Source organism: Scyliorhinus torazame, chromosome 24 (assembly GCF_047496885.1).
Source record: "Scyliorhinus torazame isolate Kashiwa2021f chromosome 24, sScyTor2.1, whole genome shotgun sequence".
In the NCBI taxonomy this organism is placed as follows: Eukaryota; Metazoa; Chordata; class Chondrichthyes; order Carcharhiniformes; family Scyliorhinidae; genus Scyliorhinus; species Scyliorhinus torazame.
In genome coordinates, this window is record NC_092730.1 from 53868159 (window position 1) to 53888497 (window position 20339).

A 20339-nucleotide genomic window follows, 5' to 3' on the forward strand; every position below is an offset into this window, starting at 1 on the left:
AATGTCATTGATGTAGCCCAGATGTTACAGATAAGAACATTCATCACTTAAGCAGAATGAAAAAGGCAGCTTCAGACATCAGGACCAGGTCTCATGCTTCAAGAAGAGACCTAAGCAATGACACACATTATAAGAAGTATGATTGGTAAACATGCAGACTTCTATATTAGACAAACTGAATAAGAATTTTAAAATCCAGCTTTGACAATATGTCATGGTGCCTGTTGCAGAGAAAGTGCAGTAAGCTGCTCAGAACAGGATGTCTGTTATTCAAGTGGAGACTGGAGAAGTTTACAACTGGAGCTGAATTCTTTGACAAGAGTATTAGATTTGTTCAGAGATTGTGTTGAGCATGGGAGCTCAATAAGGAAGCTTTTACTATTTCCCCCCAGTACAATATGTCCCACACCAACACAAGGAGATACCTTGATACATTTGGTATTGAAATATTGAGTCAGATGTGCTTCATTTTCTAACGGAAAGAGTGGAATTCAATCAAAACTATCATAATATAATGGAATTATGTAAACTGGGAATGTGTAAAGCTGGGAATTTGGTACAACCAGAGGAGAGTGTAAAGCCAGGGGTGTAAGTGTGTTAATGAGGGGAGTGTGGAAAATGAGGTGATTGTGCAATATCGATGTCTGTAAACCTGGAGGCTGTAAAATCAGGGGTGTGTTTGAGTGGATTGTGACAAAGAAGGAAAACACAATGTGGGCACGTATAAATCAGTGGCGTTTAAATCCAGGAGTGTGTAAAATTAGTGTGAGTGTAAACCAGGAGTGTGGGCATAGCAAATAGTGTGTAAACCTGTGCACAAAAGTAGGTGAATGTGCAAAACAAGGTGAGTGTGGAAAGCCACACATAACAAATGAGTAGATAAAGCAGGTAGTGTGTCAGCCAGGGAAGTGTATGCACACAGGGGAGTGTATGGATCCAATGGAGTATACACTGTGTAAAGCAAGAAGTGTGCAAAACCAGTGGATGGTTTAAACCAGTTGAGTGTGTGAAATCAGGGGAGCGGCAAACCAGGGGAGTGTGTAAACCAGGGTGTGTGTAAAATCTTCGCTGTATCCAAACCCATAGAGTGTGTAAATCAGGAGAGTGTGTAAACCAGGGGGGGGGTGTAAATCAGGGGGGGTGTAAATCAGGGGGGGTGTAAAGCCAGTGGATTGTTTAAATCAGACGAGTGTGTGAAACCAGAGGAGAGTTAAACCACAAGAGTGTGGAAACCAGGGGAATGTGTAATTAGGGCAGTGCGTAAATCAGGGGAGTGTGTAATACAGGGGAGTGTGTAAACAGGGCAGTGTGTAAACAGGGCAGTGTGCAAACCGGGGGAGGGGGGTGTAACCAATTAATGTGCAATTCGAGGCTGCGTATAAATCGGGCGAGTGTGTAAAAGATGGTGCTTGGGAAAACTGCCGTGAACCAGGAGGGTGAGTAAACCAGGAGAGTGAGTAAAACAGGGGAGTGAGTAAACCAGGAGAGGGAGTGAACCAGGGGAGTGAGTAAACCAGGAGAGTGAGTGAACCAGGGGAGCGAGTAAACCAGGAGAGTGAGTGAACCAGGGGAGCGAGTAAAACAGGGGAGTGAGTAAAACAGGGGAGTGAGTAAAACAGGGGAGTGAGTGAACCAGGAGAGTGAGTAAACCAGGGGAGTGAGTAAACCAGGAGAGTGAGTGAACCAGGGGAGTGAGTAAAACAGGGGAGTGAGTAAAACAGGGGAGTAAGTGAACCAGGAGAGTGAGTAAACCAGGGGAGTGAGTAAACCAGGGAAGTGAGTGAACCAGGAGAGTGAGTGAACCAGGAGAGTGAATTATCCAGAGGAGTGAGTGAACCAGGAGAGTGAGTGAACCAGGAGAGTGAGTAAACCAGGGGAGTGAGTAAACCAGGGGAGTGAGTGAACCAGGGGAGTGAGTGAACCAGGAGAGTGAGTGAACCAGGAGAGTGAGTGAACCAGGAGAGTGAGTGAACCAGGAGAGTGAGTGAACCAGGAGAGTGAATTATCCAGAGGAGTGAGTGAACCAGGAGAGTGAGTGAATCAGGAGAGTGAGTAAAACAGGGCAGTGAGTAAACCAGGGGAGTGAGTGAACCAGGGGAGTGAGTGAACCAGGAGAGTGAGTGAACCAGGAGAGTGAGTGAACCAGGAGAGTGAGTGAACCAGGAGAGTGAGTGAACCAGGGAAGTGAGTGAACCAGGAGAGTGAGTGAACCAGGAGAGTGATTGAACCAGGAGAGTGATTGAACCAGGGGAGTGAGTGAACCAGGAGAGTGAGTGAACCAGGTGAGTGAGTGAACCAGGAGAGTGAGAGAACCAGGGGAGTGAGAGAACCAGGGGAGTGAGTGAACCAGGAGAGTGAGTGGACCAGGAGAGTGAGTGGACCAGGGGAGTGAGAGAACCAGGGGAGTGAGTGGACCAGGAGAGTGAGTAAACCAGGGGAGTGAGTGAACCAGGAGAGTGAGTGAACCAGGGGAGTGAGTGAACCAGGGGAGTGAGTGAACCAGGAGAGTGAGTGAACCAGGAGAGTGAGTGCAGCAGGAGAGTGAGTGAACCAGGAGAGTGAGTGAAGCAGGAGAGTGAGTGAACCAGGAGAGTGAGTGAACCAGGAGAGTGAGTGAACCCGGGGAGTGAGTAAACCAGGAGAGTGAGTAAACCAGGAGAGTGAGTGAGCCAGGAGAGTGAGCAAACCAGGAGAGTGAGTAAAACAGGGGAGTGAGTAAAATAGGGGAGTGAGTGAACCAGGAGAGTGAGTAAACCAGAGGAGTGAGTAAACCAGGGGAGTGAGTAAACCAGGGGAGTGAGTAAACCAGGGGAGTGAGTAAACCAGGAGAGTGAGTGAAACAGGGGTGTGAGTGAAACAGGGGAGTGAGTGAACCAGGAGAGTGAGTGAACCAGGAGAGTGAGTGAACCAGGAGAGTGAGTGGACCAGGAGAGTGAGTGGACCAGGGGAGTGAGTAAACCAGGGGAGTGAGTAAACCAGGGGAGTGAGTAAACCAGGGGAGTGAGTAAACCAGGGGAGTGAGTGCAGCAGGAGAGTGAGTGAACCAGGAGAGTGTGTGAAGCAGGAGAGTGAGTGAACCAGGAGAGTGAGTGAACCAGGGGAGTGAGTGAACCCGGAGAGTGCGTGAACCAGGGGAGTGAGTGAACCAGGGGAGTGAGTGAACCAGCGGAGTGAGTGAACCAGGGGAGTGAGTGAACCAGGAGAGTGAGTAAACCAGGGGAGTGAGTAAACCAGGGAAGTGAGTGAACCAGGAGAGTGAGTGAACCAGGAGAGTGAATTATCCAGAGGAGTGAGTGAACCAGGAGAGTGAGTGAACCAGGAGAGTGAGTAAACCAGGGGAGTGAGTAAACCAGGGGAGTGAGTGAACCAGGGGAGTGAGTGAACCAGGAGAGTGAGTGAACCAGGAGAGTGAGTGAACCAGGAGAGTGAGTGAACCAGGAGAGTGAGTGAACCAGGAGAGTGAATTATCCAGAGGAGTGAGTGAACCAGGAGAGTGAGTGAATCAGGAGAGTGAGTAAAACAGGGCAGTGAGTAAACCAGGGGAGTGAGTGAACCAGGGGAGTGAGTGAACCAGGAGAGTGAGTGAACCAGGAGAGTGAGTGAACCAGGAGAGTGAGTGAACCAGGGAAGTGAGTGAACCAGGAGAGTGAGTGAACCAGGAGAGTGATTGAACCAGGAGAGTGATTGAACCAGGGGAGTGAGTGAACCAGGAGAGTGAGTGAACCAGGTGAGTGAGTGAACCAGGAGAGTGAGAGAACCAGGGGAGTGAGAGAACCAGGGGAGTGAGTGAACCAGGAGAGTGAGTGGACCAGGAGAGTGAGTGGACCAGGGGAGTGAGAGAACCAGGGGAGTGAGTGGACCAGGAGAGTGAGTAAACCAGGGGAGTGAGTGAACCAGGAGAGTGAGTGAACCAGGGGAGTGAGTGAACCAGGGGAGTGAGTGAACCAGGAGAGTGAGTGAACCAGGAGAGTGAGTGCAGCAGGAGAGTGAGTGAACCAGGAGAGTGAGTGAAGCAGGAGAGTGAGTGAACCAGGAGAGTGAGTGAACCCGGGGAGTGAGTAAACCAGGAGAGTGAGTAAACCAGGAGAGTGAGTGAGCCAGGAGAGTGAGCAAACCAGGAGAGTGAGTAAAACAGGGGAGTGAGTAAAATAGGGGAGTGAGTGAACCAGGAGAGTGAGTAAACCAGAGGAGTGAGTAAACCAGGGGAGTGAGTAAACCAGGGGAGTGAGTAAACCAGGAGAGTGAGTGAAACAGGGGTGTGAGTGAACCAGGAGAGTGAGTGAACCAGGAGAGTGAGTGAACCAGGAGAGTGAGTGGACCAGGAGAGTGAGTGGACCAGGGGAGTGAGTAAACCAGGGGAGTGAGTAAACCAGGGGAGTGAGTAAACCAGGGGAGTGAGTAAACCAGGGGAGTGAGTGCAGCAGGAGAGTGAGTGAACCAGGAGAGTGTGTGAAGCAGGAGAGTGAGTGAACCAGGAGAGTGAGTGAACCAGGGGAGTGAGTGAACCCGGAGAGTGCGTGAACCAGGGGAGTGAGTGAACCAGGGGAGTGAGTGAACCAGGGGAGTGAGTGAACCAGGGGAGTGAGTGAACCAGGAGAGTGAGTGAACCAGGGGAGTGAGTGAACCAGGAGAGAGAGTGAATCAGGGGAGTGAGTGAACTAGGGGAGTGAGTGAACCAGGGGGGTGAGTGAACCAGGGGGGTGAGTGAACCAGGAGGGTGAGTGAACCAGGGGAGTGAATGAACCAGGGGAGTGAGTGAACCAGGGGAGTGAGTGAACCAGGGGGGTGAGTGAACCAGGGCAGTGAGTGAACCAGGGGAGTGAGTGAACCAGGGGAGTGAGTGAACCAGGGGAGTGAGTGAACCAGGGGGGTGAGTGAACCAGGGGGGTGAGTGAACCAGGAGGGTGAGTGAACCAGGGGAGTGAGTGAACCAGGGGAGTGAGTGAACCGGGGGAGTGAGTGAACCGGGGGAGTGAGTGAACCGGGGGAGTGAGTGAACCGGGGGAGTGAGTGAACCGGGGGAGTGAGTGAACCAGGGGGGTGAGTGAACCGGGGGAGTGAGTGAACCGGGGGAGTGAGTGAACCGGGGGAGTGAGTGAACCAGGGGGGTGAGTGAACCAGGGGGGTGAGTGAACCAGGGGGGTGAGTGAACCAGGGGGGTGAGTGAACCAGGGGGGTGAGTGAACCAGGGGGGTGAGTGAACCAGGGGGGTGTGTGAACCAGGAGGGTGAGTGAACCAGGAGAGTGAGTGAACCAGGGCCGCGAGTGAACCGGGGGAGTGAGTGAACCGGGGGTGTGAGTGAACCGGGGGAGTGAGTGAACCGGGGGAGTGAGTGAACCGGGGGAGTGATTGAACCGGGGGAGTGATTGAACCGGTGGAGTGAGTGAACCGGGGGAGTGAGTGAACCGGGGGAGTGAGTGTACCGGGGGAGTGAGTAAACCAGGGGAGTGAGTGAACCAGGAGAGTGAGTGAACCTGGAGAGCGAGTGAACCAGGGGAGTGAATACATTTGGAAGGGGAACATTGGTTTCACTGCTGCCTCACTGTGCCAGGGATCCTGGTTCAATTACAGCGTTGGGTGACTGTCTGTGTGGAGTTTGCATATTCTGCCTGTGTCTGTGTAGATTTCCTCCGGGTGCTCTGTTTTTCTCCCACAAGCCAAAGATGTGCAGGTTATATGGATTGGCGATGCTGAATTACCGCTTTGTATCCAAGGGTGTGTAGATTACGTAGGGATACAGATTTATGGTGGTCGGGTGGGGAGTGGTCCTAGGTGGGCTGCTCTTTCTGAGTGTCGGTGCAGACTCGATGGGCCAGATTGCCTCCTTCTGCACTGTGGTAATTCTATGGTTCAGTGGAAAATGAAGTAAATCAGTGGAAAGATAGTTTGCAGAAAGTGTGAGTTTGAGGGGCTGAGTGACAGTGTAATAACAAACAAGCTGCAGGCAATGACTGCAAATTGAATCTCTCATTGGGACAAGCACACAGCTACAAAAGGTGATTGGTTGAGCCCGAGGGCGCAGGGCCATTTGCAGCCACACACACAGTCCCCCAACAAGGGCTCTATCGGAGGTTTTGCTCCACATGTGATGACTATGAAATGGGGAATGTTCCCATTGATTCTCAATGCGGGATTGCTGCGGGGATGTGCGCATGCCCGGTGTAACCCCGCCCCTGCTAGTCGCGATGTGGAGATGCCGGCGTTGGACTGGGGTGAGCACAGTACGAAGTCTTACAACACCAGGTTAAAGTCCAACAGGTTTGTTTCGATGTCACTAGCTTTCGGAGCGCTGCTCCTTCCTCAGGTGAATGAAGAGGTATGTTCCAGAAACATATATATAGACAGATTCAAAGATGCCAGACAATGCTTCGAACACGAGCATTAGCAGGTGATTAAATCTTTACAGATCCAGAGATGGGGTAACCCCAGGTTAAGGAGGTGTGAATTGTGTCAAGCCAGGAGTGTTGGTAGGATTTTGCAGGCCAGGTGGTGGGGGATGAATGTAATACCTGGGATTCATGTCGCATTACATTCATCCCCAAACATCTGGCCTGCGAAATCCTACCAACTGTCCTGGTTTGAGACAATTCACACCTCCTTAACCTGGGGTTACCCCATCTCTGGATCTGTAAAGATTTAATCACCTGCTAATGGTCACATTCGAAGCATTGTCTGGCATCTTTGAATCTGTCTCTATATATATTTCTGGAACATACCTCTTCATTCACCTGAAGAAGGAGCAGTGCTCTGAAAGCTAGTGACATCGAAACAAACCTGTTGGACTTTAACCTGGTGTTGTCAGACTTCTTACTGTGCTCACCCCAGTCCAACGCCGGCATCTCCACATCATTCTGAGATTGGGAGCGCATGCGCAGCCCCTCCCCCACACACTCCATTTGGTCAGTGAGTGGAATCGCTTTGTTGAAACTGAGTGAAATGTCAATGTCAGGGCCCAGGTCAGCGAGGAAACAGCGTTCTCATTGCAGCAGCACATCCATTTGGGAGTGTGAGCAAAGAGGCTCAGAGATCATTACTGACTCGGGGGGAGTTCAGGGAGAATCGGGGGCTGTTTGCAAGAGGCGCAGCGGAGCACGATCTTGTTCCGGGACTTGGAGTGAGCGGGGGGGAAGGGAGAGCTCTTTCTGGGCCTGGCTTATTTGTCTGATTCTGGGTTAGGATTTGGAGAGTATTTTCTTTCTTTTACTGATTGGGGGCAGCAAGGTAGCATAGTGGTTAGCACGGCTGCTTCGCTGCTCTATGGTACCAGGTTCAATTTCCAGGCTTGTGTTGCTATCTGCGGAGTCTGCACGCTCTCCCCGTATCTGCGTGGGTTTCCTCCGGGTGCTCCGGTTTCCTCCCACAGTCCTAAGATGTGCAGGTTAGGTGGATTGGCCCGAATAAATTGCACTTAGTGTCCAAAAAGGTTAGGTGGGGTTACTGGGTTAGGGTGGAGGCATGGGTTACTGGGTTAGGGTGGAGGCATGGGTTACTGGGTTAGGGTGGAGGCATGGATTTCTGGGTTAGGGTGGAGGCGTGAGATGCTCTTTACAAAGATGGACCCGATGGACCAAATGGCCTCCTTCTGCACTGTAAATTCTGTGATTATCAGTTGAAAGAATAGATTGATTTATCATTGGCCTCATTTGACTCTGATTTACAAGAGATATGCTTTCTTCCCCCTAGTTCAACAGATGAAGAGATGAGTTCCAAGAACAAGATGATGATTCCTCAGCAAAATGTATGTGTCGCCGTCTCCTTCTAACTGACAGTAAGTACAATATTAATCCAACATTGCAGAGACACAGACACAACATCAACTCCACCGTCACAGAGAAAAGAAGCAGTCAGACTCACATTGACCTCAAGTCCCAGATAAACACACTCGCACGACTGTCACACACACTTACACTCTCTCTCACACACAGATGTTCCCTCTCACACACACTCACAGACTCTCTCTCACACACACTCAGTCACTCTCACTCACACACATACCAGTCACTGAGCAGTAAGCAGTTAAATAAGTTTTATATATCACAGATACATAGTGAGGGTAAAACTCACAAACACCTGTAAGTGTAAATTATGTGTTATATATCACAAATACATAGTGAGGGTAAAACTCACACACACACCTGTAAGAGGAAAATATGTGTTATATATCACAGATACATAGTAAGGGTAAAACACACACACACCTGTAAGAGTAAAATATGTGTTATATATCACAGATACATAGTGAGGGTAAAACACTATCACACCTGTAAGAGTAAAATATGTGTTATATATCACAGATACATAGTGAGGGTAAAACACACATATACACCTGTAAGAGTAAAATATGTGTTATATATCACAGATACATAGTGAGGGTAAATCACACACACACACCTGTAAGAGTAAAATATGTGTTATATATCACAGATACATAGTAAGGGTAAAACACACACACACCTGTAAGAGTAAAATATGTGTTATATATCACAGATACATAGTGAGGGTAAAACACTATCACACCTGTAAGAGTAAAATATGTGTTATATATCACAGATACATAGTGAGGGTAAATCACACACACACACCTGTAAGAGTAAAATATGTGTTATATATCACAGATACATAGTGAGGGTAAAACACTATCACACCTGTAAGAGTAAAATATGTGTTATATATCACAGATACATAGTGAGGGTAAATCACACACACACACCTGTAAGAGTAAAATATGTGTTATATATCACAGATACATAGTAAGGGTAAAACACACACACACCTGTAAGAGTAAAATATGTGTTATATATCACAGATACATAGTGAGGGTAAAACACACACACAGACCTGTACGAGTAAAATATGTGTTATATATCACAGATACATAGTGCGGGTAAATCACACACACACCTGTAAGAGTAAAATATGAGTTATATATCACAGATACATAGTGAGGGTAAAACACACACACACCTGTAAGAGTAAAATATGTGTTATATATCACAGATACATAGTGAGGGTAAAACACACACACACCTGTAAGAGTTAAATAAGTTTTATATATCACAGATACATAGTGAGGGTAAAACACACACACCTGCAATAGTAAAATATGTGTTATATATAACAGATACATAGTGAGGGTAAAACACACACACACCAGTAAGAGTAAATTATGTGTTATATATCACAAATACATAGTGAGGGCAAAACTCACACACACACCTGTAAGAGGAAAATATGTGTTATATATCACAGATACATAGTGAGGGTAAAACACACACACACACCTGTAAGAGTAAAATATGTGTTATATATCATTGATACATAGTGAGGGTAAAACTCACACACACCTGTAAGAGTAAAATATGTGTTATATATCACAGATACATAGTGAGGGTAAAACACACACACACCTGTGAGAGTAAATTATGTGTTATATATCACACATACATCGTGAGGGTAAAACTCACCCACACTGTAAGAGTAAAATATGTGTTATATATCACAGATACATAGTGAGGGTAAAACTCACACACACACCTGTAAGAGTAAAATCTGTGTTATATATCACAGATACATAGTGAGGGTAAAACACACACACACACCTGTAAGAGTAAAATATGTGTTATATATCACAGATACATAGTGAGGGTAAAACACACACACCTGTAAGAGTAAAATATGTGTTATATATCACAGATACATAGTGAGGGTAAAACACACACACACACCTGTAAGAGTAAAATATGTGTTATATATCACAGATACATAGTGAGGGTAAAACACACACACACCTGTAAGAGTAAAATATGTGTTATATATCACAGATACATAGTGAGGGTAAAACACACACACAGACCTGTAAGAGTAAAATATGTGTTATATATCACAGATACATAGTGAGGGTAAAACACACACCTGTAAGAGTAAAATATGTTTTATATATCACAGATACATAGTGAGGGTAAAACACACACACACCTGTAAGAGTAAAATATGTGACTGAACAGGTAGACAAGGGTAGAGCAGTTGATGTGGTGTATATGGATTTCAGCAAAGCGTTTGATAAGGTTCCCCACGGTAGGCTATTGCAAAAAATACGGAGGCTGGGGATTGAGGGTGATTTAGAGATGTGGATCAGAAATTGGCTAGCTGAAAGAAGACAGAGGGTGGTGGTTGATGGGAAATGTTCAGAATGGAGTACAGTCACAAGTGGAGTACCACAAGGATCTGTTCTGGGGCCGTTGCTGTTTGTCATTTTTATCAATGACCTAGAGGAAGGCGCAGAAGGGTGGGTGAGTAAATTTGCAGACGATACTAAAGTCGGTGGTGTTGTCGATAGTGTGGAAGGATGTAGCAGGTTACAGAGGGATATAGATAAGCTGCAGAGCTGGGCTGAGAGGTGGCAAATGGAGTTTAATGTAGAGAAGTGTGAGGTGATTCACTTTGGAAGGAATAACAGGAATGCAGAATATTTGGCTAATGGTAAAGTTCTTGAAAGTGTGGATGAGCAGAGGGATCTAGGTGTCCATGTACATAGATCCCTGAAAGTTGCCACCCAGGTTGATAGGGTTGTGAAGAAGTCCTATGGAGTGTTGGCCTTCATTGGTAGAGGGATTGAGTTCCGGAGTCGGGAGGTCCTGTTGCAGCTGTACAGAACTCTGGTACGGCCGCATTTGGAGTATTGCGTACAGTTCTGGTCACCGCATTATAGGAAGGACGTGGAGGCTTTGGAGCGGGTGCAGAGGAGATTTACCAGGATGTTGCCTGGTATGGAGGGAAAATCTTATGAGGAAAGGCTGATGGACTTGAGATTGTTTTCGTTGGAGAGAAGAAGGTTAAGAGGAGACTTAATAGAGGCATACAAAATGATCAGGGGGTTGGATAGGGTGGACAGTGAGAGCCTTCTCCCGCGGATGGATATGGCTGGCACGAGGGGACATAACTTTAAACTGAGGGGTAATAGATATAGGACAGAGGTCAGAGGTAGGTTCTTTACGCAAAGAGTCGTGAGGCCGTGGAATGCCCTACCTGCTACAGTAGTGAACTCGCCAACATTGAGGGCATTTAAAAGTTTATTGGATAAACATATGGATGATAATGACATAGTGTAGGTTAGATTGGCTTTTGTTTCGGTGCAACATCGTGGGCCGAACGGCCTGTACTGCGCTGTATTGTTCTATGTTCTATGTTCTATGTGTTATATATCACAGATACATAGTGAGGGTAAAATACACACACACCTGTAAGAGTAAAATATGTGTTATATATCAAAGAGAGACAGTGAGGTTAAAACACACACGCACACCTGTAAGAGTAAAATATGTGTTATATATCACAGATACATAGTGAGGGTAAAACACACACACACCTGTAAGAGTAAAATATGTGTTATATATCACAGATACATAGTGAGGGTAAAACACACATACACCTGTAAGAGTAAAATATGTGTTATATATCACAGATACATAGTGAGGGTAAAACTCACATTCTCTCACTTACACACTCTCACTCACCAGTACCTGAGCAGTAAGCAGTAAAAGCTGTTATACATCACAGAGAGACAGCGACAATAAACACACACACACTCACTCATATACTCACACACACACTCCCAAACACTGTCTCACTCACACACACACTCCCAAACACACTGTCTCACTCACATACACACTCCCAAACACACTGCCTCACTCACACACACACTCCCAAACACACTGTCTCACTCACACACACACTCCCAAACACACTGTCTCACTCACACACACACTCCCAAACACACTGTCTCACTCACACACACACTCCCAAACACACTGTCTCACTCACACACACACTCCCAAACACACTGTCTCACTCACACACCCACTCCCAAACACACTGTCTCACTCACACACACACTCCCAAACACACTGTCTCACTCACACACACACTCCCAAACACACTGTCTCACTCACAAACACACTCCCAAACACACTGTCTCACCCACACACACACTGCCAAACACATTGTCTCACTCCCAAACACACTCCCAAACACACTGTCTCACTCACACACACACTCCCAAACACACTGTCTCACTCACACACACACTCCCAAACACACTGTCTCACTCATACACACACTGTCTCACTCACAAACACACTCCCAAACACACTGTCTCACTCACACACACACTCCCAAACACACGGTCTCACTCACACACACACTCACAAACACACTGTCTCACTCACACACACACTCCCAAACACACTGTCTCACTCACACACACACTCCCAAACACTGTCTCACTCACAAACACACTCCCAAACAGACTGTCTCACTCACACACACACTCCCAAACACACTGGCTCACTCCCACACACACTCCCAAACACACTGTCTCACTCACAAACACACTGTCTCACTCACAAACACACTCCCAAACACACTGTCTCACTCACACACACACTCCCAAACACACGGTCTCACTCACACACACACTCACAAACACACTGTCTCACTCACACACACACTCCCAAACACACTGTCTCACTCACACACACACTCCCAAACACTGTCTCACTCACAAACACACTCCCAAACACACTGTCTCACTCACACACACACTCCCAAACACACGGTCTCACTCACACACACACTCACAAACACACTGTCTCACTCACACACACACTCCCAAACACACTGTCTCACTCACACACACACTCCCAAACACACTGGCTCACTCCCACACACACTCCCAAACACACTGTCTCACTACCAAACACACTCCCAAACACACTGTCTCACTCATACACACACTGTCTCACTCACACACACACTGTCTCACTCACACACACACTCCCAAACACACTGTCTCACCCCAAAAACACTGTCTCACTCTCGAACACACTTCCAAACACACTGTCTCACTCACAAACACACTCCCAAACACACTGTCTCACTCACAAACACACTCCCAAACACACTGTCTCACTCACACACACACTCCCAAACACACTGTCTCACTCACACACACACTCCCAAACACACTGTCTCACTCACACACACACTCCCAAACACACTGTCTCACTCACACACACACTCCCAAACACACTGGCTCACTCCCACACACACTCCCAAACACACTGTCTCACTCACAAACACACTCCCAAACACACTGTCTCACTCACACACACACTCCCAAACACACTGTCTCACTCACACACACACTGTCTCACTCACACACACACTCCCAAACACACTGTCTCACTCACAAACACACTCCCAAACACACTGTCTCACTCACACACACACTGTCTCACTCCCAAACACACTGTCTCACTCACACACACACTCCCAAACACACTGACTCACTCACACACACACTCCCAAACACACTGTCTCACTCACACACACACTCGCAAACACACTGTCTCACTCACACACACACTCCCAAACACACTGTCTCACTCACACACACACTCCCAAACACACTGTCTCACTCACACACACACTCCCAAACACACTGTCTCACTCACACACACACTCCCAAACACACTGTCTCACTCACACACACACTCCCAAACACACTGTCTCACTCACACACACACTCCCAAACACACTGCCTCACTCACACACACACTCCCAAACACACTGTCTCACTCACAAACACACTCCCAAACACACTGTCTCACTCACACACCCACACAGCAGTAAGCAGTAAAATATTCATTATATATCACAGAGAGACAGTGAGGTTAACACATACACACAGATATGACTCTATCTTATAATAATCTTTATTGTCACAAGTAGGCTTACATTAACACTGCAATGAAGTTTCTGTGAAAAGCCCCCAGTCGCCACATTCTGGCGCCTGTTTATGTACAGGGAGGGAGAATTCAGAATGTCCAAATTACCTAACAGCTCGTCTTTCGGGACAATCGACCTATGAGTGTGTGTAGTAACCTCTGTGATAGTAACCACTGTCTCTCTGTGATATATATTGAATATTCTACTGCTTATTGCTCAGCTACTGGCGTGTGAGAGAGAGTGTGAGTGTGTTTACCCTCACTGTCTCTGTGCTATATAACTCGTATTTCACTCTCTCTCACACATTCTCTCTCACACACACTCATACACTCTCTCATTCACACACACACACCAGTAACTGAGTGGTAAATTATGCTTTATCTTTCACAGAGGGACAATGAGAGACAGTGTGACACACACTCACTATTTCTCTGGCAAACACTAACTCTCACACACACTCACTCTCTCACACTCCTAGTCCCTCTCTCTCAGACTGCCTCACACATGGACACACCAGTCACTGAGCAGTAAGCAGTTCAAAATGTGTTATATATCGCAGAGGGACAGTGAGGGTAAAACACACTCTCGCCACTCTCACACTTAAGTAACTGAGCAGTAAGCAGTAAAATATATTATATATGATAGCCAGACAGTGAGGATAAACACACTCGCACACCAGTAACTGAGCAGTAAAATATGTGTGAAATATCACAGAGACAATGAAGGTAAAACACACACACACTCACGCAGACTATTTCTCACACTCGTACACTCTTGCAGACATAGTGACACATTCCCTCGCACACACTTCCTCACACACACTCACATATTCACAAACTTTGATATTCACACACTCTTTGACACAACAGTAACTGAGCAGTACACAGTAAAATATGCATCATATATCACAGAGACCGTGATGGTAAAACACACTCTCTCTCTCTCACACACACACCCCAGTAACAGAGCAGCAAGAGTAAAATATGTGTTACATATCAAAGAGTGACAATGTAAAATACAGAGGCTCACTCGCTCACACACGCACTCTCTCACACACCCACTCTCTCTCTCACAAACGCACTCTCACACACACCCACTCTCTCACAAACACACTCACACACACATCCACTCTCTCTCTCTCTCACACACCAACTCTCTCACTCACACACACATCCACCCACTCTCTCTCACACACACCCACTCTCTCACACACCCTCTCTCTCTCACACACACCCACTCTCTCATACACACCGACTCTCTCTCACAAACACACACACTCTCTCACATGCACCCACTCTCTCTCACACGCACCCACTCTCTCTCACACGCACCCACTCTCTCACACGCACCCACTCTCTCTCTCACACACCCACTCTCTCTCTCACACACCCACTCTCTCTCACACACACCCACTTTCTCTCACACACACCCACTCTCTCTCACACACACACACTCTCTCACACACACACACACACTCTCTCACACACACACACACACTCTCTCACACACACCCACTCTCTCTCACACACACCCACTCTCTCTCACACGCACCCACTCTCTCTCACACGCACCCACTCTCTCTCACACGCACCCACTCTCTCTCACACGCACCCACACTCTCACACACCAACTCTCTCTCACACACCCACTCTCTCTCTCTCTCACACACCCATTCTCTTTCACACGCACCCACTCTCTCTCACACACAGACACCCACTCTCTCTCTCACTGACCCACTCAATCTCACACAGACCCACTCTCTCTCACACACACCCACTCTCTCTCACACACACCCACTCTCTCTCACACACACCCACTCTCTCTCACACACACACACACTCTCTCTCACACACAACCACTCTCTCACACACAACCACTCTCTCTCGCACACACCCACTCTCTCTCACACACACCCACTCTCTCTCACACACACCCACTCTCTCTCACACACACCCACTCTCTCTCACACACCCACTCTCTTTCACACACACCCACTCTCTCTCACACACACCCACTCTCTCTCACACACACACTCTCTCTCACACACACACACTCTCTCTCACACACAACCACTCTCTCACACACACCCACTCTCTCTCGCACACACCCACTCTCTCTCACACACACCCACTCTCTCTCTCTCACACACACACCCACTCTCTCTCTCACAGAGCCACTCTCTCTCACACCCACCCACTCTCTCTCACACACACCCACTCTCTCTCACACACACACACCCTCTCTCACACACAACCACTCTCTCTCACACACACCCACTCTCTCTCACACACACCCACCATTTCCACTCGCCTTTAATGTGACAGGTGAGCCTGCTTGGTCCCCACGATCTCACTTGCTTTGTTATTCAATGTTACATTTCTGATAATGACTCCAGCTGATGATTTAATATCTCACTGCATCCGTTGAAAAAAATACAGAGGTTTGTCCTGGAACTCGCCCTGCTTACTCTTCAAATGTCTTTGACATTTTGAGGGTTTTAAACTTTCACTTGCCAGTAATTCCCGACATGTAACACCCATGAAATGTGACTCCTGATTGCAGTGGCTCAATTTATAAACCCACCCCTCAAATACTCATCATTGTGGTGCTTTGTTCCTGTTTTCAGCTTCTTCATGGGTTGTTCCCCAGAGACCCTGGAGTTCACACCAGCACTGCTGGCAGCTGCAAAATGGAGGAATCTCACTCGCGCCCAGAACACGTGATGTCAGCGTACGGGGCGTGTGACCTGCTCGCTGGCGCCGCCTCCGGTGGGAGGAGTCCAGAATTTGCTGAACAAAACTGGCCCGGGAAAACGCACTGACATCAGGAGGAGCCAGTCCAACTTGCTGGGCTCCAGGCCTGCGCACTACTTGATAAGAGACGCATGCGCGGAATGGCCGACAATCTCAAACGTCCATCATGGTTGGCATTTGTAAACACTAGTCGTGACCATTGGCCATTCCTTCCGCGATCTGGATAACTACCACCCTCCTGAAACCTTCCTGAGATCCACCCACAGGTCACGACCCTGAGCTTGAAAACCCCGGGCCTATGATATCCTTGTCTCTATTCGCCGAGGCACAGAGTTTAAGAAAAGGCAGGTTATGCTGGAACTGTATAAAACATTGGTTAGGCCTTAGCTAGAGTAATACTCACACTCACACTGTATCAGAGAGTGAGTAAATCCCACACACACACTGTATCAGAGAGTGAGTAAATCCCACACTCACACTGTATCAGAGAGTGAGTAAATCCCACACACACACTGTATCAGAGAGAGAGTAAATCCCACACTCACACTGTATCAGAGAGTGAGTAAATCCCACACACACACACTGTATCAGAGAGTGAGTAAATCCCACACTCACACTGTATCAGAGAGTGAGTAAATCCCACACTCTCACACTGTATCAGAGTGAGTAAATCCCACACTCACGCACTGTATCAGAGTGTGAGTAAATCCCGCACACACTGTATCTGAGAGTGAGTAAATCCCACACACACACTGTATCAGAGAGTGAGTAAATCCCGCACACACTGTATCAGAGAGTGAGTAAATCCCACACTCGCACACTGTATCAGAGAGTGAGTAAATCCCACACTCTCACACTGTATCAGAGTGAATAAATCCCACACTCACACATTATATCAGACAGTGAGTAAATCCCATACTCACACTGTATCAGAGAGTGAGTAAATCCCACACTGTATCAGAGAGTGAGTAAATCCCACACTCACACACTGTATCAGAGAGTGAGTAAATCCAACACACACACTGTATCAGAGAGTGAGTAAATCCCACACTCACACACTGTATCAGAGAGTGAGTAAATCCAACACACACTGTATCAGAGAGTGAGTAAATCCCACACTCACACAGTGTATCAGAGAGTGAGTAAATCCCACACTGTATCAGAGAGTGATAAATCCCACACTCACACACTGTATCAGAGAGTGAGTAAATCCCACACTCTCACACTGTATCAGAGAGTGAGTAAATCCCACACTCACACACTGTATCAGAGAGTGAGTAAATCCCACACACACACACTGTATCAGAGAGTGCGTAAATCCCACTCTCACACACTGTATCAGAGTGAGTAAATCCCCCACACACACACTGTATCAGAGAGTGAGTAAATCCCACACTCACACACTGTATCAGAGAGTGAGTAAATCCCACACTCACACACTGTATCAGAGAGTGAGTAAATCCCACACTCACGCTGTATCAGAGAGTGAGTAAATCCCACACTCACACTGTATCAGAGAGTGAGTAAATCCCACACTCACACAGTGTATCAGAGAGTGTGTATATCCCACACTGTATCAGAGAGTGAGTAAATCCCACACACTCACATATTACAAGGCACTCACAGTTCCTGAAGGAATCCCACAGTCTCTCTGTGCTGAAGGGTCCCTCTCACCGACAGCCAGGTACTTTTCCCGGTGGATCTTTACACACTGACAAACTGGGACTGGAGACATTCTTTCTGAAATGTATTTCCTGTTTGTAATATGATTGTAATTTGAGGTTTATGATTGGTGCAAAATCCTAATTCTGATTGGTCTGTTTTTTTATCCAGTCAAATAAACAGAATATAACTGGCTGTCCTCATTCTTACAATGTCCAATCACAATCATTCCTTTCCCCATTCCTCATTAGCATAGATGTGAGGCTCTGTCTATTTAATCAGCGCTCGGAAGGGGTTTGCTTTATTTCTGGGTGAAATTGACGATGGCTGACGAGAAGAAACCAACCTCGAAACCAGCTTCCAAGAAGGGAGCCAAGAAAGTCATTAAGAAACCGGCAGTAAAGGGCGGCAAGAAGCGGCGAAGGTCGAGGAAGGAGAGTTACTCCATCTACATCTACAAAGTGATGAAGCAGGTTCACCCCGACACCGGCATCTCCTCCAAGGCCATGAGCATCATGAACTCCTTCGTCAACGATATTTTCGAGCGCATCGCGGGTGAGGCTTCCCGCCTGGCCCATTACAACAAGCGCCACACCATCAGCTCCCGGGAGATCCAGACCGCCGTGCGCCTGCTGCTGCCCGGGGAACTGGCCAAGCACGCCGTGTCGGAAGGGACAAAGGCGGTGACCAAGTACACCAGCTCCAAGTAAAACTGTTCTCAAACTCATCAAAATCCAACGGCTCTTTTAAGAGCCACCCACAATTTCTGGAAAGCTGCCAAACCATCGTTTTTAAATTATTATTAGACTATGAATAGCCAAATCGGTTCAAATAGGGTTTCACTGGAACATAACATCCTGGGTGATGTCCAGTTATCGCCCGGTCGATCTTCGTGCCTTGAAAATAAGTCTCATCATTTTGTGACTGCTCGGTGACGCTGTGTGTCTTTGGTTTCTGACTTGGTCATATTCGGTCCCTGTCGCTAGATTTGGAGAGACAATAGAACTCCAGAACCTCCATTTCAATTTGTGTTCAGGTTTCCAAAAACCTCCCTTTCTCTTTCAGGCTTCCTCAATAATCGATCAGTTTATTGAGAGCACACCAGTGTTGTGGGAAAACTCCATTTCAATACTGACACGAGCTCCAAATTGCTCACTCCACTTTTAACACTGAAGTAGTCTACAATATGGAATTTTTAAAATAAGGTTTGTAGTTGGCTGTGAATTAGACATTCTGTCTGCGGCTGAGAGCGTTTTAAACAGCAGCCAGATTAAACTCGATTGGACTCCAGATTGTAAAAATCTGTGGAGACAGTTTCGGATTAAATGCCCCTTTTATAAATCCGAAACATTTCCACAGATTCTCCCAGACATGCTGAGTTTATCCAGCATTTCTCTTCAATTCACATTTGCAGCATCCACATTTACTCCACTTTTAACACTGAGGAAGCGGGAGCAGTCTACAATGGGAACAAATGTTATAGTTTGCAGATGGCTATAAAATAGACACTGCCGACAGCTGAGAGCGTTTTAAACAGCAGCCGGATTAAACCTGTGGAGACAGTTAACGTTTCGGATCTAAACGTCCCTTCTACAGATCTTAAACGTTTCTCTCCACAGATTCTCCCAGATATGCTGAGTTTATCCAGCATTTTCTCATTAATTCACATTTGCGGCATCCGCGTTATTTTGCTTTAATTTATTTTGGGTTTGTTCTGTTAGAGAGAAAACCCGAAATCAGAAACTGACAGATAAAGGGAAACTAGACTCGGGAAAGAGAGAAAATCCAACAATCTTATACTCAAAACTCAAATGATTTATTCACATGTTTTACGGTCCCTGTTCAATTTATCTATTTTATCTTTTCGCGCTCTTTTAAGCTTTGAAATAAATATTCGGTTGGAATCTGAACATTTGGCGCCCAAACTTTCCGCCCTCAGCACCGTGGAGTCTCCTGATTGGTGCTTCAAACAGATATCTGATTGGTCAGTTTGTGGCAGGCTCCACAATTTTGTTCAGATAACCAATCAGCAATGTGTGCACCGCCACTCCTCCTGAAGCTATAAGAGAAGTGAATGTGGGCGGGTTTCCTCATTCTGTGTGAAAGTGTTTGTGAGATTGGGACAATGTCTGGAA

General features: G+C 46.9%; 1 protein-coding gene across 3 annotated transcripts in view; it reads left to right on the forward strand.

Annotated features, from left to right (window-relative positions):
* Positions 1 to 18914, forward strand: part of LOC140400068 (histone H2B-like) — a 73548-nt gene extending 54634 nt beyond the window's left edge. For all 3 annotated transcript variants that reach the window (XM_072489548.1, XM_072489549.1, XM_072489550.1), the window contains 2 exons: positions 7685 to 7769; positions 16416 to 18914. In XM_072489548.1, the coding sequence (XP_072345649.1) occupies positions 18528 to 18914 (387 nt within the window). In that variant the 5' untranslated portion in view covers positions 7685 to 7769; positions 16416 to 18527. The remainder of the gene's footprint in view (positions 1 to 7684; positions 7770 to 16415) is intronic.
* The last annotated feature ends 1425 nt before the right edge of the window (positions 18915 to 20339 follow it).